The 27,218-nt window shown below is 41.5% G+C and overlaps 1 protein-coding gene across 2 annotated transcripts in view; it reads left to right on the top strand.

Moving 5' to 3' along the window:
• slc66a2 (solute carrier family 66 member 2) overlaps positions 1–26,822 on the top strand; it is a 48,532-nt gene extending 21,710 nt beyond the window's left edge. For both annotated transcript variants that reach the window (XM_086194226.1, XM_086194227.1), the window contains one exon: positions 22,326–26,822. In XM_086194226.1, the coding sequence (XP_086050352.1) occupies positions 22,326–22,536 (211 nt within the window). In that variant the 3' untranslated portion in view covers positions 22,537–26,822. The remainder of the gene's footprint in view (positions 1–22,325) is intronic.
• The last annotated feature ends 396 nt before the right edge of the window (positions 26,823–27,218 follow it).

Consider the following 27,218-nt stretch of genomic DNA (forward strand, 5'->3'; position numbering starts at 1 on the left):
GGTGAGGTTCAAGTAGCATTCAAGCAGTACGGTTTTTATGACACACATTGTACATTTTATAAGCGTATTTTCGCTATAAAAAATGTTTACTTGATTTTGATTTATTTATTTGCCTGTCCTTAAAAAAATGGACAGAGGTTTATTTATTTATGGATTTATGTCTCTGCTGACCGAGCACTGGGCCTAATTGGTTTTAGACATGACATTTTTATTTAATTTTTGTACAAATCCGCAGTATATTCAATAAAAGATGTATTTTTCATTGAACCCATCTTTCTTGTTTATTATCATATGCCACATAAATCAACTTCATGCTAAATTTAAGAAAAAATTTAAAATGATCCGATTAGGCGACTAATCGTTTCAATAGTCGGTGACTAGTCGACCATTAAAATAGTCGTTAGTTGCAGCCCTATTAATTAGGCATAGCCTCGTCGAGCGCTGTTAGCTTTGTTTATGGTATGTTCACTGGGAGCGCACCGTTTATTTCTACACAGTAAATACGTTTTGAATGCTGTGAAAGTTTGTGTCTGAAACGCAATGTGTCATGTTATACAGTACAGTTTACACAGCGCGTTACATGGTCCGTTCTATTATTAGAAGTTATGCATAAATGCAACTTGTTTGTAGGAAATGTTAACAAATCGGAAGCTTCCCCAAACAGCCATCTCTTTCCTGACAATCCCCTCTGTGCACGAACCCTTACATGTGGTAATTAAACATTAAAACACCTGCGGCTCATAGTCCAGTGCAGCTTGTATATATACACATTTGTTTTTTACCTAAATTTCGCTGGTGCGGCTTCCAGTCAGGTGCGCCTTATAGTCCGGAAATTACGGAAATTGTGTGTGTGTGTGTGTGTGTATATTGTATTATTTTAAATATAAAAAGTGTTTGCGGCTCCCAGTGTTGTCTTTTCCGTTGAAACTGGGTCGAAATGGCTCTTTGAGTGTGATGGGTTGCCGACCCCTGGCATAGTTTAACCCTTCATCCAGCAAGGAACAATAAATGATAATGTCAGCACACCTCTAGCACTGCTGTGCAGCTTAGAGAGGTCGCAGAACCACATGACTTCTCTCAGTTATTATTTCTTTTTCTATATCTATAATTATTGTTATGTATATATATTGGTACATAGATATGCTATTCATGCTACATAAAACATGTTAAAAAATAATGGTTCTTTTAGGAATTAATTTTTTGGAGTGCAAGTAGAAAATGTAGGTCCCACACATTCAGTTGACCTGCAAAGTTCTGAATTAGGCAGCATTTCTTTTTTCCCACAGGTTGATAATTTTCTTGAGGTGGTGACATGGAACGGCGTGGAAACAACACATGATTTGCTAGTTCAGAATACACGAGGCAAAAAAGGTGTATGAACGAATGTATGATATTGGGAAATGGAATAAGAGTACTTCAATTTGGCAGACAGTGTTGTACTCAGTGCTGGGCAGTAACACGTTACTTAGTAATATATTACTGTAGTATTATTACTTTACCTAGTAACAAGTAATATAACGAGACTACTACGCCAAAAGGTAATATTATGTAGGGAAATTCCATTTTATTTTTTCTCAAATTCCATTTTGTCCATTTTAATTTTATGGAATTCCATTTTTTACCTTTTTCTTATATTTTACCAGAAAACAGTGTGTTTAAATCATGTTTATGAATAAAATGCACACTAATTAAATAGAAATGACCTTACATTCATTGAGGCAACACAATATTGCACTGTTCCTCAATACTTTATTGCTGCATCGTCATCATCATTTTCTGCTGGCTAGCGTTAGCGCAATGCTTTTCTTTGTTTTTTATTACTTTTGGACATCAGGTGGTTATCACATGTATTTTTCTGCTTCCTGTCAACAGAGTGTTGACAAAATGTACAAAATAACAGGTCACCTGACTCATAGAAGTCACCGGGGTGCTGCTCAGCTCTGTATTTAGGCGTTAGCGTCGTATTGCGTATCTTTTCAGCAGACGGGGGGGAGCACCATGTTTGCATTTTATTTGGAAAGGAACGAGGGGGCAGGGGTTCTGTCACACTGATTAGAGACCCCCAGGAACGATTCCCCAGGTTTATGTTCCTCTGTCTCATGAAAACAGCCTTTCTGCGATATTCCGCATTAAAAATGAATTCCGTCTTTATTGCCCAATGCCACGATTCCGTCCGTGATTCTGTGATAGCGGAAATTTATAGGGCCCTAATTATGCCTTTTTCTCTGTGGCTTGAGAGACAATTTGTGAATATGGAATCGAAATTGAAGGCCACTCTCGGAGATGTCGATTTTTTTTCCACCACTGTGAAAATCATACTGTTAAAAAAGTCCGAGAGACTGCAGCCTTATTTTATTTTTATGCTACGTAGGCCGCACTAGAAGATGTCTACAGACTGTCAGGTTTTGTTGGTTACATTGTTAAAGCATTAGGTTGCATTATATGTAATAAGTAACTTATTACTCTACTGAGTCATATTGCCCAGCACTGGTTGTTCTTTAATATATTTTGATGAAAACTATATTTTATCAGGAATACTATATTGGATAAAATCTATCCCTCATTAGTGATGGTGTTACTAATTATAACTTTAGTCCTCTAGAGTTAATTGCCTAATTAAGATACTGATGAAGAAATCAACTCAGATTTGTAATTCTTTTTTTTGACATAGTTGGCAGTTCTTGTCAGGGCACTGAATCTTTCTTTGTGTGGTCCTGGGCCCCTCCCCTGTCAAAGGCCTGTATGGATTTCAGTTGGCTTCACAGCTAAGAGACAAACACCTCTTAACCTGGTCGTATGAGTCCACTTTTAAATGCCAGCAGAAGAACTTTATGCTGATTTCTTCACATGCAGCTGAAATTTAGACTTCAAGTGTTGGTTTGAGGGTACAGCTTTGTGCCTATTTAGTTTTCAATAAATATTAAGTAACTTTGATGCAAATGAGCAATGTGCAATGCATGCCAATTAACCATGTCAGGCTTTTTCATTTACCGTCAACATAAATGCTGGAGAGAGATCATCGTTACTGGATGGGACTCTTAATTATATCTATAAGCAAAAAGTGATTCAAATTATTTAGCTCACTGAGTCCCTTTTGTCTCAGAGTAGCTGGACCTGTCAGGGGGAGCGGCAGTGTGGACCAGCATTAGCCTGCTACAAAATGCAATGACAGATAAAGAAGTCATGAGGAGTAGCTATTTGATTGAGTGTTAAAGATGTGGGTCCTTTGTTGGTAATAGGATTTGAGCTATCGACTCTATTCTTAGTTTACTTCAATGTTATTGCAAACATCAGCTGCTCAGTTATTAGCTAGCAAGTAAACAACAGTATTGTTAGCTGTGCTAGCTTAAGAAGACTGTGCGGTCAGTTGAGTTTTTATTTCCATGTGTGCTAATGGTAGCAGGTGTTTAAATTCCTCAACCTAGGATTTAATTACTCTTGTGTGGGGAGGTGGGTGGAGGTGGATGGTGGAGGGTCATAGCACTGCAAAATTGCATGGGAAAAGAGGGGAATTGGGATTTCATCTTCCTGGTCTCAATTCACCTGTGCAGGCCGCTCAAATACAATCGATGTCTGAGAGACTCTGGTCATGAGTTTCAAGATGGTTTTGGTCTCTTTTGGTTACTGAATGGAAGTTTCCTGTCAGCAGAAGGCCGATGGAAGTGGCAGTTCAGTTTTGTTAATGTTTCTGTCTACGCACATTTTGTGCCTCAAGCCGCCAGTGTGCTTCTTGAGTTTGTCATGTTTAAACTGTTCAGTGCCGATTGCCTCTGCAGGTTTTGGTTTTCCTGCATGTTTTTGACCATATTTGACACAGAAGCTACAGTTCGTAGTAACCCAGGTTAACATAGCCTCAATCAATGAAATGTTATTGCATATACAGGCAACAAATAGTCCAAAATGCACAAATAGTTAATAAAATAGAGTAAATAGGTAATAAATAAACATGTTATTGAAGATAAATAAGTTAAAGATTAAATAGAGCATGAATTTTTTTATTTTGAAAAGGCACTCTGCCACTGCAAGTGCCCACGTGACTGGCAACAGCCAACCGCATTTGTTTTTATCTCTTATTATCTCTTAAGAAATAAAAGCGGAAACCACAGCTAAAAGTTGTTTGAAAGACATTTTGAAGTTTTGAGAAGTTTTTTTGTTGTTTTTGTTTTTTCCCTTACTCCGTCCCTGCCTTGGAGGCACACAAAGTTATTGTCTTTTCTAAAATGCATTTCAGCAAATCTCTTACTTACAGGGGGGGTGCATAGAAATTAATGTAATATTAGAAACTTTGGGACAATACATTTTATCTAAGTGAACAAAAAAAATGGATTGCCAAAAAAAAAAAGGTTTGAGACTTTTATGTTTTGATCACAAAGTAACACCTCTTTTGTCATTAATTTGATAGTAAAAAGCAAATCTTAAGCTAAGAATGAATTACCCCACAGGTGCATGTTTCCAACTCCCCAAAAGTAGCTTTGCGTTCCTTTTGCTTTGAGCTTGATGATGTTTGTAGTCAACAATGCATTTGAATATCTTATGCTGGTGTGAGCAACCACCCTTATTTCAGGTTCAGGCTTGACTGAAAACTCATTAAAAAATCCCAAATTAGTTTTAGGCAAGTGCCCCCTTGTGATTTTTGAAAGCTGTAGCAAGGAACAGGCGCAGAAACAAATATTTTGTTCTGAAATCTTGATGTCATCTACATTTGTCCATTTAACCATGTGGAAAAATGGCAGCAGCTACTGTAACTTCACAGTTAGATAGTTTTTATATTATTATTAATATAGCAGCAGTTTTTTTTGGTTGGTCCCTAAACTATGTAAGAATACATTGCTTCCAAAAGCCACATTCCTACCTTTAACTGAAGATGCCATCCTTACGCAGAAAATCCAGATATACACTGCTCAAAAAAATAAAGGGAACACTAAAATTAGTTAATGGTCTGGATTTGGAGAACACACTACAGGCTGAGCCAACTTTGATGTAATGTCCTTAGAACAAGTCAAAATGAGGCTCAGTTGTGTGTGTGGCCTCCACGTGCCTGTATGACCTCCCTACAACGCCTGGGCGTGCTCCTGATGAGGTGGCGGATGGTCTCCTGAGGGACCTCCTCCCAGACCTGGACTAAAGCATCTGCCAACTCCTGGACAGTCTGTGGTGCAACGTGGTGTTGGTGGATGGAGCGAGACGTGATGTCCCAGATGTGCTCAATTGGATTCAGGTCTGGGGAATGGGCGGGCCAGTCCATAGCATCAATGCCTTCGTTTTGCAGGAACTGCTGACACACTCCAGCCACATGAGGTCTTGCATTAGGAGGAACCCAGGGCCAACCACACCTTCATATGGTCTTACAATGGGTCTGAGGATCTCATCTCAGGCTGCCTCTGGCGAGCACATGGAGGGCTGTGCGGCTCCCCAAAGAAATGTTACCCCTCACCATTACTGACCCATTGCCAAACTGGTCATGCTGGAGGATGTTGGAGGCAGCAGAACATTCCCCACGGCGTCTCCAGACTGTCACATGTGCTCAGTGTGAACCTACTTTCATCTGTGAAGAGCACAGGGCGCCTGTGGCAAATTTGCTAATCTTGGTGTTCTCTGGCAAATGTCAAACGTCCTGCACGGTGTTGGGCTGTAAGCACAACCCCCACCTGTGGACGTCAGGGCCGCATGCCACCCTCATGGAATCTGTTTCTGACCATTTGAGCAGACACATGCACATTTGTAGCCTGCCAGAGGTCGTTTTGCAGGGCTCTGGCAGTGCTCCTCCTGTTCCTCTTTGCACAAAGGCGGAGGTCGCAGTCCTGCTGCTGGGTTGTTGCCTCCTACGGCCTCCTCCACGTCTCCTGATGTACTGGCCTGTCTCCTGGTAGCGCCTCCATGCTCTGGACACTACGCTAACAGATGCAGCAAACCGTCTTGCCACAGCTCGCATTGATATGCCATCCTGGATGAGACACTTGTGTGGGTTGTAGACTCTGTCTCATGCTACCTCTAGAATGAAAGCACCAACAGCATTCAAAAGAGACCACAACTTCAGCCAGAAAGCATAGGAACTGAGAAGTGGTCTGTGGTCACCACCTGCAGAACCACTCCTTTATTGGGGGTGTCTTGCAAATTGCCTATAATTTCCACCTGTTGTCTGTTCCATTTGCACAACAGCATGTGAACATGATTGTCAATCAATAGCCACGTTTACACACAGACTTTTTCTTCATTCCGATTGAAATGATTCCGATTGAAGAGTTCGGGTCAAATGTTTACATGTGACGTGATCCATTCCGATCTGGTGTTTACATGTGCCACTTCATTTAATCGGAACCGCCCATAATTTCGTCCATCAGCTCGAAAAACAGAAAGTTTGTGGGATCATATCCACTTTTGTTGTTGTGCTGTTTAGCCTTATAGTAGCCGGTCTTCAGAGTTTTCCAGCGGTTTCTAATTTGTTCGACGCTTCGGTCGATGCCGGCTTCGTTGAGTTTTTCGTGGACTTTTTTGAACAGTTCAGAATTTCTTGTTTTCCTATCGTCTTAAGCGTGCGATAATGTTCAGGTCTTTGAGAGTTTGCATTAGAAAGAAACTCCGCCGCAGACCAGTTCTGCGTGCACTGCTGCTTGGAAGCCACCATTTTTATCAAGTGAGGAAACGTCACTGCGCATTTACGTCAAGACAGAGCAGAAAGAACACAGCCTGACAGCATTCCGTTTCACCGTTTATATGATAAGATTTTACATCTGATCGGTTTGGGAAAAGGAATATTCTACCCCTATGAAACCGAATGAAATTCCATTCGGTTTAGGCCTCTTTATTCGGATTGAGGTGTTTATATGGAACATTTTTATTCGGTTTGGGCTTCTAATCCGATTCTAATTGGAATATTCGGCTCCATGTAAACCCAGCTATTGTTGCTTCCTAAGTGGACTGTTAGATTTCACAGAAGTGCTACCGACTTGGAGTTACATTGTGTTGTTTAAGTGTTCCCTTTATTTTTTTGAGCAGTGTAATTTGTTTCTGGAGCATGAAGTATAATTTAGTTGCTGAAGTAATGCAACATATAATTGCAAAAACTTCTGTGTATTTCACAAAATTGACCCTTTTTGAGCAGCAGTGCAATGCCAACTCCTTCACCACTGGTGCCATTCAGACCAGATGCATGGCAGCAGTGCAGAGAAAAGCATTTCATAGGAAAAGCCTCTCTCGTTCACTTTGGTGTTTAAATGACTTCATGTACTGCTTTCCAGCATTAGCATTACAGGGAGTGTCAGGCTTTGTCATTGACAGTATATCTGCAATGCAGTGTGTTTAAGAAATAACATGAAATTCATTCTCCCGTAAAATACAAACGTGCATTCAGGGTCTGAAACTAAAAATTCAGGACTGCAGATGATTTTGATGAGAATTTGTTCATGAGTCAGATTGTTTTTTTCTCTCAGCCCCAAAACTTAAAGATTTCAACCCAGTTATGATTGGCAGCAACTGTCGTCGTTTGTGGTAACAGCACATGCTCTTTAATTCTACCATTTTGGAAATTCTGGGTGCAACATAACAAACTCCTGTCCCTTTGATGAAGTCGGGCATTAACTGCCATTTTTCCATCACCCCGTGAGCAACCCTGATCTGACTTTTCTGCTGCTGTGTGTGAACCAGCACCATGAAAGGACTTGGTTATCTCAGTGAGGAGTTGGAGGTGTGCAGCCTGGCACCTGCTGTTCTTCTTCCAACAACTCACTCTGGCTGCTCCTCCTTCTTCCATTACTCCCCGTTTCCAACCGATCCACTGTAAAACAAAAAAAACACAAGACTGCTGTTTTGTTGCTGTTTTTGTGATGAATGATACCACTGAGGGCTGAGCTCATTGACATACACATTGCATTTCCTGTGGCTGCTTCATAATAAATTTTAAGTCTGGTTTTGCCAGCTTAACACTTTCAACTCTTGGCCAGACAGACATTTTTTATACTCATCCACCCGTGCCAGCACTTTAAAATCAATTAAGTAATATTGAATACTTCCAAAATATTCATCCCTATAAATATGTGAACAGGGATTATATCACTTTAAGTAAAAAAAATAAAAAAAAATAAAAAAACTTTTGGTCTGATTTATGCATTCCTTAAGTACACAAAGCATTGTTTGTTTTTTGAAAAAGAAATTCTGACAAAAGGGGGAACACTGACTTTACTTGGTATGAAATTTTTTATTGTTTAGAAGACTTTAAGTTTATTTTGGGAGCATTTGCACATTTAATCAGTCAGTAGGAGGTGGTTTAGGCTTTGTTTTTGATTGTTGACTGATATAAAAACCTCAAGACACATATTCCCAATAGGCTGTATACATGTCTAAAACCTAAAAAATCTACAATCCAAAACCTGACTAATGTTCTGTGGGAGGAAGTGGAGAAATCTCGTCCATCTACATTCAAAGCTAGAGGTTGTGAGTCTAAATTGAAACTCTGTTGTAAATTATATTGTAAAATATTCGACCTGATCAGTATGACACCTTTTCTGACAGTTTTGCTTGTCACTTCTTTTCTCACCCTGCACTAAACTGTGACAACCATCAGTCTTTGTCATAGTCGTCTCCTGTTTGTTCTTTGTGTTTTTCTCCTGCCTGCGTATGCAACCTGTTGAATCTGTCTGGCTGTTGCTAGGTTACTTTACCTCCACACTCCTTTCAAGGTGTGTGTGTTGGGTGGGTTGTGGGTTGATGGGTGTGGGTGTGTGTAGGGTATAGTAAGATGCTTTCAGGATGCTATTTGAGGGTTAAAAGTGGGGTGCTAGTTTAAATTAAGGTTAGTTTTTGTATAGAATCTATGTCACAGCCTGCAGAGGCAAGAGTTAAGTGTGGAAATAATTGAATAAATGCACTTGCATTTCATGGAGACAATGCAGGGACAGGATGAGGCTAAACAGAGTGCTCTTTCCTGTAAGTACCTGAAACAAACGCAAAATCAAATCATGTCAACTTCCTTCCAGTCAACGCCCTGGCCTTGACCGGAGATGCTTTTTAGGTGTCAGACATCTTCTAGTAAAGTAGGAAGTTTCGCTACCTCATTCACCCTCCCAGTTAAGCAGTGAGGCTGAAAGAATGAATAAGTTATTATTGGATAACTCTGTAAACACTCGCGCTGCACCATTCCACACAGTCGGGCCCACAATAGCCAGCCATTTTTAAAAATTGAAATATGGGGGAAGCTGTGTTGAGGTGTTTGTCCTTTAGCCAATTGCTTCTCTGTTCACCACACTGATGCTGTTTGACAGCAGGAACTCTGATATCTTAACAGATTCCACCAGATGTAATTAACACACCAATGACAATAATAAAAGAAAAATTGTTTTAAAGCAATGATATGGAAGAGCCCCACATCCTGTTACACTTGCTCACTTGAGACAACAGTGTGATTTGTTTTTCCCAGACAGGATCAGAACAAGTAGATGCACAGAACTACTTTTCCACCTTTAATTAGTGCCGTCTGATGGTGAAATTATTAGCAATGTGACAAGATGCTGCCCCCCTTCTGCTAGTCATTGTTTAAGCTGTTTTCTTTTTGTGAGGTTAAAATGCTCTTCTAGGATCACTAATAATTGATCGTTTTTTTCACAATTTGATGGGTTTGCCTCATTATTTGCAACATTGGACACATTTACTACACATACTGGCAGTAAACTTAATAAAATTCAAAGCAGAGGCACAGACAGTCCCTCAGTCTTTAGTTTATGTTATGTGGTTTATCATACAGTAGGTAGTTGCATGAACTTGTTTCAAACATTCTCTAATTCATGTAATTTTATAGCATCTAGATTTAAACAATAAAACAGCTGAAAGTTGTTTGAAACCAGGTGGAACTAACTCAGCCTGTGCCAATGTAAATACTTGCAAAGACCAGTAGATGTTAAACAGATCAGTGGTGTGTGTGTGTGTGTGTGTGTGTGTGTGTGTGTGTGTGTGTGTGTGTGTGTGTGTGTGTGAGTGAGAGAGAGAGTGTGTGTGTGTATGCGTGCGTGCGTGCACATTGTGCATAGGCCATGAGTGGATCCTGTTGAAATAGTGTGAGGAAGTGTGCTAATAGTTTTCAAGCATCTGCTATTATTAGCTGGTCATGAGCCTGCAGAGTCAGAGGAACATGCTGATACTGACCAGCCCGCCATAAAACAACTAAAACACAACAACACACACATCCAGACAGCCAACTGCAGCCTTATAAGGCTTGTGCTCTTGAGCTGTATCCCAGTATGCTAGATAACAATGCCAAAGCCTTATTTAGCCTGCAGGCCAACACACACACACGCACGCACGCACGCACGCACACGCGGGGAAAGGCAGTCACATGTTTTGATAGATCTGCATTGACTACTGATACTGCCGGGCCGCCACCCGAGTGGCAGCTTGCCGGGTGTGTATAACTGGAAAACCCTCAGGTCATCTGTTCTAACATTTCTTCACTGCGCTCAATGAGAATAAATTGCTTGTATTTTAGAGTCTCGTTGAGGTTACAAGAGGGAAGTTTTGTTTTATTTGTTGAAGCGGATGTCTTTGAAGAAGTACCACCTGCTCCCTTGAATAAATAAGCGGCAAACTCTGAAGTTACTTTCTTATGCAGTCTCAACACAAGTCCAGTTTAAGTGCTTTAAAGACAAATTGTGCTTTTACAGCTTCTATACTGGAAGGAAATGGAAAAGTCAGAGTGAAGACTTTGCAAGATATTCCTCAAAGGTCTGCTAATATTTCTATAATTAAATCTAGTTTTCCATCAGTATCCCCAGTTCTGTGAGAAAGGAAATCGGCCTCATACATCATCCTCAAAGAATCAGTATGATGCACTCAGAATAAAATGGTACTTTAAGTTTTAACTTCTATTGTGGGAACAAGCCCTGGAAATTTTGCAATAAAATACAACACAAATTAAATCTCTTAAGTATCCTTCCTCACTGACCAGGAGGGTTCAAGTTTCTGAGTTGTAGGAGTTGACCATTTTGGAGAAAACATGAACCTCACACAGAATTACTACATTGCTCATAATCCTCAGGTGAATCGGTGACATCTCTGACTGGTGGAAGCCTACCTTTCACAGTCCACATGAAAACCTGTTGAAAGTTGGGGTTTTTTGTCAGTCGTTACTCACATCCCTTGCTGATGCTGATATTAGGTTGTAATGAAAATCCACTATTAGAATATTGGCAGATATTTTTCTTCTTCTTCCATTGTGATTATTGTTTTTGTTATTTTTATCATTATTATATTTATTAAAACTGTATAAAATACTGTAAGCCAAATGTCTATCGTCGTCTTCCGCTTATTCCTTACTAGTAAGGGTCGCGGGGGGGCTGGAGCCTATTCCAGCATCTAGGGGCGAGAGGCGGGGTTCACCCTGGACAGGTCACCAGTCCATCACAGTGCCAACACACAGAGACGAACAACCATTCACACTCACATTCATACCTACAGTCAATTTAGAGAATCAATCAGCCTCGTCCCCAAATTGATGTCTTTGGACGGTGGAGGAAGCTGGAGTACCAGAGAGAACCCACACAGGAACAGGGAGAACATGGAGACTCACACAGAAAGATCCTGCGCCCGAGCCGGGACTTGAACCCGGAACCTTCTTGCTGTGAGGCCACAGTGCTGACCACTGCACCACCGTGCAACCCCCCAAATGTCTAAATATAAGCCGAATTCTTTCCCCATTGCCATTGACGTGACCTCAGAGTGCATATTTTAAGTGAAGCTCAGTGGAGAGCCATTGCTTTAAAAATTTTGAAAAGCACTCAGTTATTTCGCAATGAGACAAAATAATTGTCTCGAGTGGTCGCCATCAGTCCTCGCCATGTTGGAGCCGTAACGTGTCACAGTTCTTCCCATAGAGGTCCATCCATCAGTGAACCATAAATACATTCACTAGTTGTTTCAACAAAGCTCATACAGAATTTCAAGTCCCATCATTCGCCAGTGATACAAACTGAAAAACACACATTCAGAAATGGGAAAAACAAATCAAGAAATAAAATGTTCAATAAAATCAAGTCATGTAAAGGCTAAAAATGTCTAACGGTAGTGGGGGGCGGCATGGCTCAGGGGTGGAGTGGCCGTCTAGCAACCAAAGGGTCGCTGGTTCGATCCCCGACCCCGGTGACCATGTCCAAGTGTCCTTGAGCAAGATACTGAACCCATAATTGCACCTGATGGTTAGGTTGGTGCCTTGCATGGCAGCCTTCACTATCAGTGTGTGTGTGTGTGTGTGTGTGTGTGTGAATGGGTGAATGAGATGACACTGTAAAGCGCTTTGAGTGCCGCTAAGGTAGAAAAGCGCTATATAAAATTGAGTCCATTTAACATTTTAGTGACAGAAATGTTTTTTCTTAAGCTGTTCGTGTTCAGTTAAACGTGAACATGGATGTACAGAGATCGAGGAGCTTAAGCAATGGATTTTGTATTTTTATCATCAAGACCCCCTCTTGTGGGGGACTTATGGCTCAAAAGGTAGAGTGTTGCCTAGTATTTGGAAGATGACATGTTCCTTGAGCCACATACAGAACCCCTAATTGCTCCTAATGGGTATGTAGTCATCTTGCATGGAAACCTCAGCCATCAGTCTGTGTGTGTGTGTGAGTGTGAATGAGACAGTATTGTAAAGCACTCTGAGTCCCATAAAGGCCATGGGGGCTTATATAAACAGGGACATTACAATCGTAAAGCCTTTAATAAATCAACGTTTCTCTAGTTTTCTGAGATGCGTCTCATAATTCTTGCTATGTCTTTGATGGTGCACCACTGATAATCCTGATAATGTCATCTCAGCTGTCTCCCCTCGGACCTCCCCAATTAAGTCCTGGTCATGCTAAAATTCCTCGTGTCAAAGCCCTTTGCAGGCAGACTCATGTCCAAATGTGCTGACTGCAGTCTAACAGGAAGAGTTTAGAACATGGCTCTAGACTCATTTTTCAGTTGGTAGCTGAATTTGATAGTTGAATTTGACAGGGAGCCATGCAGAGAAGCAGTACAGGAGAGACCTGGTCTCTGCTACCAGTTCTAGTCAACACGCGGGTAGCAGCATTCTGGACCAGCTGGAGAGTCTTTAGGGACCTATTATCACAGCATGGTCGGAGGGCGTTGCAGTAATCCAGCCTGGACGTTTTACAGACAAAATATATTGGAAAAATTTTGTAGCCATACTAAAAGAATCTGTTTTGCCCTCATTCACCTGCAAAATGTTGGCGTTGTCCAGTTTTTGATTTCACCAATGCACTGAATGAGGTTGTACATAGAGGATGATCAGCAGTAAAAGATACTTCATGTATAACTGGGTGTCATATGAATGATATGAAATATTATCCTGGTGAATGATGGACCTACGTGCAAGCATATACCAGGAATTGATCCTTGTGGGACTCCATATTGAAGGATTACTATCTGATTCATGGTCAAAGATCTTCTGGTTTTAATAAGATGAGAGCCACTCTAAAACTGTTCCCCTGAGTCCAAGATAGTGTTACGCTCAAGTCTCGGGGAACAGAGGCAGGAACATAAACGAGTACAAGAACGAAGTTTGCAAAAGTACAAACAACAGTTTATTGTCTAAGTAGTACAAAAGATGAACAAGGTGACAAAAATAAAGCTTCAGTGTAAACCAAGGCCAAAATAATAATAATAAAAAATGAAGCGACCTTTCCAACCCGACTGACGAGCCCTGGAAACAAAAAAAGTTCCAAAGCTAAACCTAACTCCCTGGACTAACAAAAAACAGGAGATCAAAATAAATGACCATTTACCCCTCCTGTTCCAATATGTGTGCTGATTTAATGCACAATAGAAAAGTCCGTATTTCCAAAGTGAAGAGAGAAAACGTGCCGAAACACAGTTAGTGGCACGCTACAAACAAAAAGTCCAAATATACCAAAGAGCAGAGTTGAGGCTCAACATAGGCTACAAATCACAAGTCTCTAACGGGTCAATTTTACACGGCCACACTGCCTCAGTGACAGCCCTCAATTGCGGACTGAATAACGCTTGTTGACCGTCTTGTTGGCAGCTGATTGGACTCGTCGGCAGCCATCTGCGTCACCTGTGGAGGACCAATGTCTGGCAGTTGGAGGCGGGGCCTGTCAAAAGAAATTAGATGGAAGAACAACAGGAGCACCCACTAACAAAAAAAATGAATAACCAAACTAAGAAGGCGTTCTTACATTCTTTTTATTAATTTTTTCAAGCCAACATTTTAAAAATGTGCTGGATTAAGACTCTAGATTAAGCCTTTGCTGCTTTTTGTGATTTCCATCCATCTGTCAATTTCTTATACCGCTTATCCATTGCGGGGTGGGGGCTGGAGCCTATCCAAGCTGACACTGGGCAAGAGGGGGGGTCACCCTGGACAGGTCACCAGTCCGTTGCAGGGCCATCAGGAGCAATCAGGGGTTCAGTATCTTTCTCAAGGATACTTCAACATGGTCACTGGGGGAAGTGAGGATCGAACCAGTGACCCTTCGGTTGCTCGATGGCCACTTTCTTCTGAGCCATGCTGCACCTGCTTTTTTTTTTTTAATGACAGCAATTGGTTGGGTTTACTTTTAGATGGACTAATGAAGCAATTTTAGCATGACTCTTTGAGCTGATGATGAGCATTTCTGAAATTTTCTTGACTTTTTATAAAGGTTCAATTAAATATGTGGCGCAGGGATGATTCTGGTAATAACTGTACATTTTAGCAATGAATATAACTACAAGAAATTGCACATAAGCACTTCATACACAGAGATTCACTGCAACCACCCCTGTGACAATCCGGGCACATTTTCAAACACTTATTGAAACTGTCCTGCCATTGACTAAACCAGGTCTGACCTCATATTGATTTTCTGCTGCCCGTCATATAAATTGGTGTATTCCAGTTCCTCACATCTCCATCATTGTCATGTCAGCCAGAAGCTCACCATGTGTTCTTTTGTGCCACCAGATGTCAGGGAAAGTGAGGGATAAGTAGCCAGACATGTTCTCACACTGTTCCTGGCTTTCTTTTGTTACCTCTTGTTAGGCTACCAGCAGACACATTGATCAAAGAAAATTCTTGCCTCCCTCATTGTTACCTGCAAGTACACATCATCATGTGCAACAGCAGTTGCTGAGGAAACATGGGGGAGGAGGAGAATAAAGAGTCTTGTCTTTCCAAAGAGCTAACAAGCCCCGTACTTAAAGAGAAGTGAGTGAATGAGAGGCTGGTGTGAAGCAAATGCACACAAGTAAAGAGTGGCAAGACAGAGGTGGAAGGGGGTGGTTGGAAGATGAATGGACAGGAGGGAAAATTAGCACGAAAAGGGGGCTTATGAAAAAAGATGTCAAGGGGACATTCAGACAGGCTGCAAGGGAAAAGAGTAAGAAGTCAGGAAAATAGCGAGATTTGCACAAATTGGCCTTACAAATGAAAGGGCCAAGGTGAAGCTGGAAGCATGAATAATACAAAAGGAGATTTGGCTGCGAAGCCTTGCCCCAAGGAGGTAGAGAAATGGTTTAGGAGGTCACCCCTCATCCCTCCTCTACATCAGTTAATAGGTTTATAGGAAGACAGGGATTCTGCGAATACTTAAAGACCGCACGCCATCCTGTTTTCCTTTGACATACCACCATGTTCCTCCTGCATCTTTAAATATGTGTTCAAGCACATCATAGCGTACTCTATCAGAGGATCCACACGGGGAACCTTGGGCAGTTCAAATCCATCATTGTGGTGCCATCCCTATTCAACCCTGTCATGAGATTACAGCTGTGATGCAGCCAACACCTTTTCCCTCATATCTCAGGTGGTACCTGACCGTGCAGATTCATTACATAGCATCCGCAACAGATGTTTTCTTTATTCTTTGCATCCTGGCTTTGGGGGTTTCAGCTGGATGCGGGACTTCCAGTTCATCAGGCAAATGTTGGATCAGCAGGACAAGTTCTTCAGTGACAAATTCAGATAAGCATTTCGGTACAGATCTGGCTTCATGTACCGAAATTCTAAAATGCTGCGGGCATGATGTATTTTTAAAGGCCAAGTCAGCATCAGCATGGGTTCCCTCAACCAAGAGCCAATGGAATTTTTACATTGGATTTTGTCTCGTTATCAAGTCTTACATCCCTGGAAAAAAACACATACATCACTTCTGTTTGCAACATTTTTAATTGTTATTCAACCACAACAAATGCGAGTATCTCCATCAGAATGTGCAGAAATGTTCTACTTTGGCGTTAAATAAACATAGCTTGCTTATTTGTTGCTGTTGATCAGCACATCCACTCAATCGACTGCTGACTGTTTTAATCCTCAAGGAATTTCCATCTTGTTTTGGATGATGTCTGGTGTTTGAGGGACAGAGATCAGCTGATGGACAAACGACTTCAGCTCTTTAATAATTGAGTGAGTGGCACACCCAGGGATACTTTTCCGGTGGTAATCAGTCTGCGATTTAAAGCAGTCGAGGGAGAAATCACAACGATGCTTGGTCCTAACAAACCAGCTAAACTAAGATGTTTGATGCAGCCATAGGAGGATTATCTATTTGGAGTTTTCACATTATCAGACATTGCAATAATACCCCGCATCAGCTGATAAGGCAGACCTTCTCTGTGGTCCAGTGGCATTTGCATACACACGACGTAAAGAATCTGGCCTCAAGTGGCCTGGACACCCTCCAAGTGTGGTGTAAGAGATCAGATCTCAAGACGCATTCAGGACATATTGGATGTGCACACCTGATATTAAGGCTGTCCACTCAGAATGATCCTTTGAGATGAGCTCAACAGACTTGAATCATGCTAACTTGCTTCCACATTGTCTTGCCGAACAGGAACTTGGAATTGGTAGCACACCGCTGTCAAAAACACTACATGCGTTTGAATTGTGGGTCCCTGGTATTAAAGCATTGTAAATAACAACAAAAGAAAAACTCCCTCAAAACTTCTTCAAATAGTGAACCAGCACACTTGAGTGAAAGGATCTCATCTGTGTCACCACGTTTGTATTGTTGTAGACAGGAAACGCATCTAAAGTGTTGTCTTAGCATGGTAGACAGTGCTTCCTCTGTGCTTTGAGTGTGTGTCCCTGCCTCCACTAACAAGAGACTGACGAGTGTGTTGCAGCTATCATAAACTCCTGTAGTGAGCACACACAACCACCACCAGCCTTGATTTTAATGGAAATTTAGAGGGCTTGTAGATACACTGATATATGTGTGTATGTATATGTATATATTAGGGCTGCAACGATTAGTCGACGTTGTCGACAAAAAGCGATAATAGAAATAGTCGACAATGAATTATATTGTTATAAGTTTGGGAGCATTTTAGCCTGGATACGGCGAATAAAAAGACTACTTGCAAAGTTTGCAAAGCAGACCTTGCGTGTCATGGCAGTACCTCAGTGATGCACGAACATTTGAAGAGAAAGCAGTACGGTTTTTATGTTTTATTTTTTCTTTTTATGTGTTTTTATGATACAAAATACAAAACAGGGCTCACGATACAAAATACTCATGATACAAAATAAAGATTAAGGAAAATCAAAAACTAGAAATGCAAAAATCAAATATTTTTTTTATTTTCTTCCTTAATATGCAGACATACAAGTCATTGCTGCGTCAGTACAAAATAAAATGCTCTTTGCTTCAAAAAAAACAAAATATTTGTTTTATAAATATGTCACCGTTGCCTTGTCTTTTACATGGGAGGCCAAAATAAGTCCACACAACTGATTTGTTGGATGGAGCGTCCGCTACTTGTTCGACCACGTCTTCCTCCATTTTGAAATAATTGTTTCGCTGCTTCTTCTTCTTCTATCAAGTTGCTACAGAGTTCTTCTTCTTCTACTTGTAATATGTGTATACAGTAGGTGAGAGGGTCAGAAATCATCAGTGTCAGTGGTGCGTGGTGCCGCTTGGCATTGGTTTGTTTTTTTACATTGATCTTAATTGTGTGCGACTTTGAATTTTATTTTGTCATTTTTTATTTCGCAATGCAAAATTTCATAACACCTTAAGTGTACACATGCATGTGTATATGTATGTGTGTGTGTGTATATATATATATGTGTGTGTGTGTGTGTGTGTATATATGTGTGTGTGTGTGTGTGTGTGTGTGTGTATATATGTGTGTGTGTGTGTGTGTGTGTGTGTATATATATGTGTATATGTATATATATGTATGTGTGTATATATATATGTGTATATACACACACACAATCCCATTTATGGCTTACAGTTGTATGTGTCTTTTATTTTAGGAGAATATCACTATGTAGTACATTATCTATGTCCTATCCTATTATGTGTTAGGATCCCGGGTCCTTGTCTGTGCTGTTATGAGTTCTCATCAGACTTTCTTTTCCGTCTCATTGACTTCACATTGCTTCCATGTGTCAGCAAAGGGACAAAGCTTAAACTCAAAGCAACCAATTCTGCCTTGTGGAACCACAAGCGTGCTTTTCTTCAGGCAATTCTCAAACAATAGCTATTTCTTTTTATTCAAACTCATCCACTTTTTCCTATAAGCACCCTGCTGACAGCCAGTTCAGCTGGTAACAGAAACACTTGCTAGATGAGTTTTATGGTTGGGGAAAGTGCCAGAGGATCTAGGTTTGATGGGAAACCTGAACAGAAACCTGCACCCTGAGATGATCCATTATTTCAAGTTCAAAGCTGCAATTCAGTTTCTCATTTTCCAGTTGTCAACATGCACATTTGGTGATTTCTTATATTTAGTAGAAACATCTCTGAATCAAAAGTTCTGGTATACTAAATAGCAGTGACAAGAGGATATGTTGATGTGGAAAAGTGCGTAATAAAAGTGTTCTTACTCATTGAATAATAGTTAGTGACATAAAATGGAAGGAGTTGGAGTCCAACCTATCAGACTCGTTCCCAATACAAGCCGCAATCGCGGATGAGGGTCTAATGGGAAAATTGAAGGAGCTGGGGAACCCATGGCTGACCCACACACTTCAAATCTGGCAAAAGGTGATTGATAGGTGTGACATACGTAGACTGTTGAGGGTATTTAGGTGGTTTGCTTTTGATTCTGATTTTGCTCCCAATAGATAATAACCCAGCTTCAAATCGTAGTTAACGCATTCAACATTTTTATCACTCACGGAAAAGAACATTGTCCTCAGTTTTGAGGTTTTGTGTACCAGGCATGGGCTACAAAGGAATGATTTCCATAGATATCTCCAGTTGCGATCCTACATGAGCCAAGATTGCAAATTGACAGGCCTTTCTGCTGTAGAGTCTGAATTCTTCCACATTCTGAAAAAAGCTATGCCAACGGTGCCATCCAACTCCCTTTCTAGACTATATGCAGTTATATCCCGTGCCGCCAGGGGTGACACTGTTTGTGAAAGGTAGATGGGAGAGGGAGGCGGGAATGGTGATCTCTGAGGAGACATGGAGAGATATTTGGGCCTTTCACTGGTCAACATCCAGCTCCATGGTTTGGAGAGAACATGGCTGGAAGAAGATTATCAGATTCTTTCAGACGCTCCAACAAGAGAAATATAAAGGCGTCAATATGCCGTGCTGGAGGCAACATGGGTCGAGGGTGGCCAACCACTACCACATCTTTTGGGACTGTCCCAGGCTGTAGGCGTTCTGGGGGGTGTTCACAATACTCTGTGTTCAGTCTTTAATACTCAATTTCCTCTGGATTTGAAAATCTTGCATTTAGGTCACATTACCCTGCTGAAGTCTAGACCAGAGATAAAGTTGTCACTGCTGCTTCTTGTGGCAAGCAAAAAGTCCATCACCAGGAGATGGCAGACTCAGACCTCACCAACCCTGGTTGACTGGTTTGGAACTGTCCTGGAGATATTTAGGATGGAGAAATTGACCTACCAGCTGAAAATACAGCAAGATGAGTTTTACCGCATCTGGGACAGGTGGATCTCATATGTGACCCCCATGAGAGCGGGTTTTGTGTGATCTTACTGGTATCTTTTTTCTTATTCTTCTCCTTTTTCTCCTTTCTTCTCACTCCAACTTACTGATTTAATTATTGTATGATCATTTAAAAATTTTCCACGCAATAGTGACAGCAGACCGCCCCCTGGTTCTTCTTCGTTACCTGTGAAGTGAATTGTCTGTTAAATCGCTTTTAATTGTATCAACACTCTCTGTAACAGAGCTTTATAAACATGTGCTGCTACTCTTATGAGGAAGATGGTTGCTGATGTGCTCCGACAAAACATGGAAGGACTGGTATCTTGACTGTCTTTATTATTGCTGTGCCATGTGTTTCACGTGTCCATTCCAAATAAAGATACAATTTCAACAACAAAAAAAAAAAGTTAGTGACATAATCACAGAAATAAACTGTGACGACACTGACAGCTAAAATAGGCCCGAGCTCCCTGCCACTCTGATCAGGATTAGTCAGAGGGATGGATGGAAATAAATAATTAAGACTGAAGAATAATTACAACTAAAAAAAAATCTTGAATTTCATTTTATAATATACATTTATAATTTATAATACTTTGATAAAGGCATTATAGCATTTCATTAGTTTATTAATAAAGTTCATTACCTTTAAGCTATTAATTTACATTTATTGGTTGTAGCATACTCATACAAAATCATTGTGTTTTGTTTGGAGCCGTGAACATTGCTCTCATGCGCTCTCTTCCTCCCAGATGCAGCATCTCCTTTAGTACAGTCATTCTACGATCTTACAAATTCTCCAAACACATCATCTTGCTGTACAACAAGGTATCCCTGTGATGATGATTCAGTGTTTTTCTTCAGCATTTTCCACGTTTAGATGCTGCACCAATACATCAGCACATTTTGTCCTCAAACTATCGTCAAGTCAAGTCAATTTTATTTGTATAGCGCCAAATCTCATCAAATGTTCTCTCATGACACTTCACAGGTAGAGCAGGTCTAGTAACTCACTCCTTCAATGGTTCTACACCCAACAATTCTCCATCAGCAAGCACATTCTGCAACAGCAGCGACCAGAACCTTCCTTTTAACAGGCAGGAAGGTGGAGCAGATCCAGGATCAGTGGCCTTCTGCTTTGACCGGTGGGGGGGAAAGAGAGCAAGAGGGTGGGGCAGAGACAAAGACAGATAATGGAGAGTGACAGATTTACAGAAGGAAAGAGAGGGACAGAGATAAAGAGAGAAAGGAGGAGAGACTGATAGAAAGTTGGGGACGTGAGCAGGTGGAGCGACGGGTGGCAGCTTGAGCTTCTTCAGGTCTGCAGCCTCCTCCAGCAGCACCAGGATCTGGAATGAGGGGAGCCTGAAGGCTACTGAGAAGGAGACGAGTTAGTAACACATAGGAGTTTGATTTATGTATGACACATACAGGAGGGTAGAGAGGGAAGAGAGGAGGAGAGAGAAGCCCATTGCATCATGGGAGATCCCCCAGCAGTCTAAGCCTACAGCAGCATATCTCAGGGCCAGCCTAAGCAGTCCTGACTATAAGCCTGATCAAAAAGGAAGGTCTTAAGCCTGCTCTTAAACCTAGAGAGGGGGTCTGGGTCCTGGACTGAAACTGGGAGACGGTTCCACAGGAGGGGAGCCTGATAGCTGAAGGCTCTGGCTTCCATTCTACTGTTAGAACTCTAGGAACCACCAGTAACCCTGCATCCTGGGAGTGAAGGGTTCTAGCAGGATAATAGGGGACTAGGAGCTCTGTCAAGGATGAAGGAGACTGACTGTTGAGGACTTTGATGGTAGAAGAAGAATTTTAAATTCTATTCTTAATTTGACAGGGAGCCATGCAGAGAAGCAGTACAGGAGAGACATGGTCTCTTCTACCAGTTCTAGTCAACACGTGGGTAGCAGCGTTCTGGACCAGCTGGAGAGTCTTTAGGGACCTACTGGTGCAGCCTGATAGGAGGGAGGTGCAGTAATCCAGCCTGGAAGTGACAAAAGCATGGACTAGTTTTTCTGCATCTTCTTGACACAGGATGTGTCTGATCTTAGCGATGTTTCATAAATGAAAGAAAGCAGTCCTAGAAATTTGCTTAATGTGGGAGTTAAAGGACAGATCCTGATCAAGAGAATTCCTAGGTTCCTTATGGTAGTGCGGGACCAGGGTGATGTCATCCAGGGTACCTATCTCATCAACTTGGGGTGTGACGATGTAGTGGTCAAACTATGTTCTTTGCAATTGCTTTTTCTCTGTCTTTGTTGGAGCCAGCAGGCTACATTTGATCACAAGTGATAAGCCTGATTCATATAACTTCCGTCAAAAGTGAATTTAAAGTAAAAAGTGACAGAGAAAGTGGCCTAATTGCTAATAAAGTGTCATTCTCTATTATTCATCTGTTTTTTTCTCTCTCTCCCTTTTTCCTCTCAGTATCAAGATGGTGCTAATGTGGACAAGCGGCGACACCTTTAAGACCGGCTACTTCCTGCTCACACAGGCACCCGTGCAGTTTTGGATATGTGGCCTGCTGCAGGTCTTTGTGGACTTTACAATCCTGTTTCAGGTTTACTACTACAGCCGCTACCCACAAAAACCAGTGTCACACACTGTCTCCCACACCACTAGTGCCAAAGCCCTCTGAAAAGCCTCCACAAGCTCCCCAAAGACATATCTCCCCCACTGAGGAGCCATGTGACAGGAGCTGTGGACATACAAATTTAAACAAGTACCAAAGCACCTTGAGATGATGCTGGCTGCTCTTACACACCTCCACACACATTAGTAAGGCATGAGCACACACAGACACTTGCTAGTGTTGGTGTCTGCACCAATGCCTCAAAAATATGTTACAAACTTTTATTTATAACCCTTCTAAGTTATTCTCAGTGCAACAGTATGCTTGCGTGTTGAAATGCAGATGTATCGAGTCAAACCTGTGCATGTAGAGAATATGATGTAAACAGAAGTATGAACTGAAGTATGTGCTCATGGAAACGTGGACCGGTGGTTGTCGTCCACACACACTGATGATTGTTGCAAGGACCTTCTGCCTTAAAACCCATTTTCACACAGCTTGCTGTATCTCCAGCAATACAAATGTATGAATCAGTCAGAATATACATCGCTGAATGTACACAATGGCATCTGTGGTTCTGCTGCACTACGGTGGAGAAATGCTGGTCAGTCAATCACCTGCTGGCCTGATGTCCGTCAGAAGCCGTGACTTGCGGTCCATCTCGTAGTTTAATAAACAAACTAGAGGCAATCACATATTTCACACAAGGAGCAATCAAAGGCTTGGAGAGGCAGTGCAATGGTTGGCAAAGCAAATGCTCAGAAACACTATAGGTAAAGAAATAGACACGAGGCGAGTTTTTATGTCAGAGCTGCAAGAAGAAAATGTTGCTGAAGGCCAATGCCAAGATTTGTGTACTGAAGCTGGAGTGACATTTTGTACATAATCTTGATCAGTTTTCTTAAGTCAGTTCAGACTGAGGGTGAAGAAAAAGTTTCAAGACAATGAAATTAGTGGAAGATGGTTGATGCAAAAAAAAAAAAAATGCACGTTCATCCTCAGGGGTTATGAATCTGTTTCATAAACACACAGACAGAAATGAGCGGCACAACATGTTGTCAGTGCGCACAGCTGCTAGCTAGCGCTCATGTCTGTTGATTCGTACATTTGCTTATGGGCAAATAAATGTCCTCTCACAACACACTCCAGAGGTCACAAAGGGGATTTTCCAGTTTAACAGCCCCCCCCCCCAAAAAAAAGGGGGGTGGGGGGCAAAGGGACATTATTTACACCCGTTATCATTGTGGAATTGTTGGTGAGTTTAGTCGCACTATAAAAGTCTGGCTTACTGTTTGAATCCCCCCCCCCCCCAAAATAAAAATAAAAAACTCTGGACTTAAGTCACACTGTATTAGAAGCCTAAATTAGAAAAGAACTTTTCTTCAGAAATACCTGATACTTTTGACTTTGCAACACTGAGGCCAGAATGAAAGTTTTTCACACTGTGCTGCTCACCCTGCAATCACACCTAAAGATTCATGCTCACCAAGAGGTGCTCAGGTCACTGCTCGCTGCCAGCCTCCGAGCACTCATCAGCAGGCGGTTGGAGAGCTTTTCAGGTGAATGGACCTTGAATTCGACTGGGACTATCAAGTATATACACACCCTTGATTGTGCATAACTTAGCCTTAAAATAATTATGTTGTGAAAAAAATGTGGCTAGAGGTTTTATTGCTTTTTGGGGCTTTTTTTTTAACCTCATTTTCACCACTGAATATTGTGTCCACAAAAAAAAACTGTTTATGACCTGGTAAACAAATAATAACAATAAGGGAGCAGGTGACCACAATGACCAGTTTCTCTTTTAGAGCTATTATGAAACAGACCTCTGCAGTACAGCAGGAGGAAAGTCACTTCACAATCTGCTAACGGGTGCTGCTTCGGTGGTGCTAATTTGCCTAAAAATCAAACTCTGCTCAACTCTAATTTGCCTTTCTTGGCACTGACATCACACCACCTGCTGCTGCGGCGGCGGCGGCGGCGGCGGCGGCGTGTGACACCCTTGGTCACCAGCAGTGACTGAAAATGAATGACGTCCCGCTGCTTTTTTTCATTGATGAATCTTTTGGGGTAAGTGCACAGTGAGAAGTCTCTCTTGAGCAGCATGACATAAATGCAGCATTAATTTGTAAGTTTTGGGAGTCATTGTAAATAGGTTTGAGGACAAAAAATATCAGCCATTGGTTCATCCACTGGTTGCTTTTGTTTTGTTTGGTTTAGTCTGGGTCCTGTGGTTTAATTTGCCAATTGAATAGCCTGCCAACTCCAGAATCATAACTGAAGCACAAGTCAAAGCATCTGCGATCAAGAAGTGGTAGTTGGACTTGGGAAACATCATCCAGAGGATGCAAGCAAGTAGCTTTTTTCTTCAAGTGCCAGACAGCTGTTTAGCACTGTATGTCGGCCAAATAGGAGGTTTTGTATTATTTTATGTAAAGGGCTGTTTCATGAATGACAATGCAGTGTCGGGAGAGGGAATCCTCTATAAATATTTATCTGCAATCATTGGTGGAAGTTTTGGTTGAAATTGGAACACATCACCTGAGCCTAAATACCTCCACCCAGGAGGTCTGTGTTACTTGTCTGTCTGCATGTATTGCATCACAGTTATGAAATGTTTTGTGATATTAGAGAAAATGTTAATTTAAACATCAATCTCATTTTCAGTGACAAAAAAACCCAAAATGTTTATGGGCGTTGTTGTGGGGATCTGTAGAAAACGGACATTTCCAGAATACGATGCATTGACAGGCCGTCTCTGCAGCGCCATAGTCTTGATTTAAAACTGCTTCTTTGACACACATTACAAACTACAAATACTGCACCTTCCCGGGATTTGAAAATTTGAGTAGACCATTGTGCAGCTTTGATAAAATCTGAATGAACTGTGCAGTTCTACTAGATTATGAAAAAAGTAGATGGAACCAGTCTTCCATGGGAAACAGACATAACAACTGAACTATGCTCATGCTGTGTTCAGTTTCATCAAATATTGAACGTGTAGAGACTCTTTTATCTGGATATTTTCATTCATTTCTCAGGAAATTAATAAGGACCTCAGCAGAGGTCTGGGCTCTCGAGTGCATTTGGAGTTCCAGTAGAAGGACATTCAGAAAGCGTGGACCCCTGACAATGAAAAAGATGCTGTTTTTGCCATTTTAACCGGAAATGGAAGAAGTTTCTTTGGTAGAACCTTATTTCCCTACATCATTTTGTTAAACTTTTTGACGAAGGTAATAAACTTGACCAGTGAATTGACAATGTCAGTGACTCTTCCCCATCAGAGTGACGGCTAAAATGATGAAATAATCCACTGAAATGATTGCTCAGTGCAGCTTTTACAGCCTGACACCTCTGATGATGCTCACTAGAAACGTATCTTCACCACCATCATGTTGCCAACACCAACTGGCCAGTTTATGAATCATATTGCCAATCCAATATGGAATCACTGTTGGGCAGGTTGTCCTCATCTCCATTTTGTTCAATTAATTTCCTGTTGAGGAGGAGAAGCAGCCGTCTAATGTTGTGGATATTTGTGTGGTGTTGGTTTATAATGTTTCTGAGGAGAGGGGAGATTGCCAGAGCAGCAAGTGTACAACTGTCAGCCAGCCACTGAAGTGTGGACCAGAGCAGACCTGATTCTGTCCAAACCTCTTGTCTGTTCCTGTGGGACAAGGCAAGAGATCGCTATGAATATTTCCTTCACTGCTCCTAAATGTGGGCTCAGAAGTCGAGTGGCCGTCTAGTAACCCAAGGGTCGCTGGTTCGATCCTCACTTCCCCTGGTGCCCGCGTTGAAGTATCTTTGAGCAAGATACTGAACCCCTGATTGGTGACCTGTCCAGGGTGAACCCCGCCTGGACAGGTCACCAATGTCAGCTGGGATAGGCTCCAGCCCCCCCCCCACCCCCACCCCCACAGCCCATAACAGATAAGCAGTATAGGAAATGGACAGACGATTAAATAAGGTGTACTGTTTCTGTCCCAACTTGTTTAGCAACCTTTTGAATATTTATTTGTGTTGGAACTCCTCTGGACTCAGTTACCCAGTTACACAGCTGACGGGTTCTGGTTTGCTCTCCAGGATGACCCTCAGAGTTTTTCACTCTTCAGTTCCATTTGACTGTTTCTTCTATGAATTTTGAATTATTTGGTTTATTTACCTTGCAGTGTTCCCATAGTTACTGCCACGTTGTCTTGTCTTTGAAATCCACATTTAATATAGAACCAAATGTTGTTTTTTACAGATTTTTTTTCCCATTTATTTGTATAACTTGTGTAACTTACATCCATGCGAAAACATACCGCACAATAAAGAGGATGTAGAGATGGAGATGTGTCTGTCAGTTTGTCAGAAGAAGATTCTTAATGCTGGAATACAGTAACAAACACCTGGAGTGTAACGTGTCTGTCTTTCACTGAGGGCTCTCCACCTGCACAGAGAGGAGGAGATGATGCACTGAGGAAAATGCACCAATCAAAACTGAGATTAAAAATATGGATTTGATAAGGCAATTTTCTAGATTAGAATAATCATGTCATTTTTTTAAATTATTCATTCACAGTGCCATTGACAATTGACAATCACTGCCTTTCCATGGAGTGTGTTTTGGAGACTCAGTTGTTGTTTTTTTTGTTTGTGCAGTAAGACATCATAACGCTCTTCAGAAACCTCAATGAGCCTTTGTTACCCTGGTTTTGAGAAAACTGATTTCGTTAGAACTGAGAAGTAAGAAACATATCCAG

Source organism: Aulostomus chinensis, chromosome 22 (genome assembly GCF_037954235.1).
Source record: "Aulostomus chinensis isolate RoL2024-O1b breed Wild chromosome 22, RoL_Achi_v1.0, whole genome shotgun sequence".
Classification (NCBI taxonomy): Eukaryota; Metazoa; Chordata; class Actinopteri; order Syngnathiformes; family Aulostomidae; genus Aulostomus; species Aulostomus chinensis.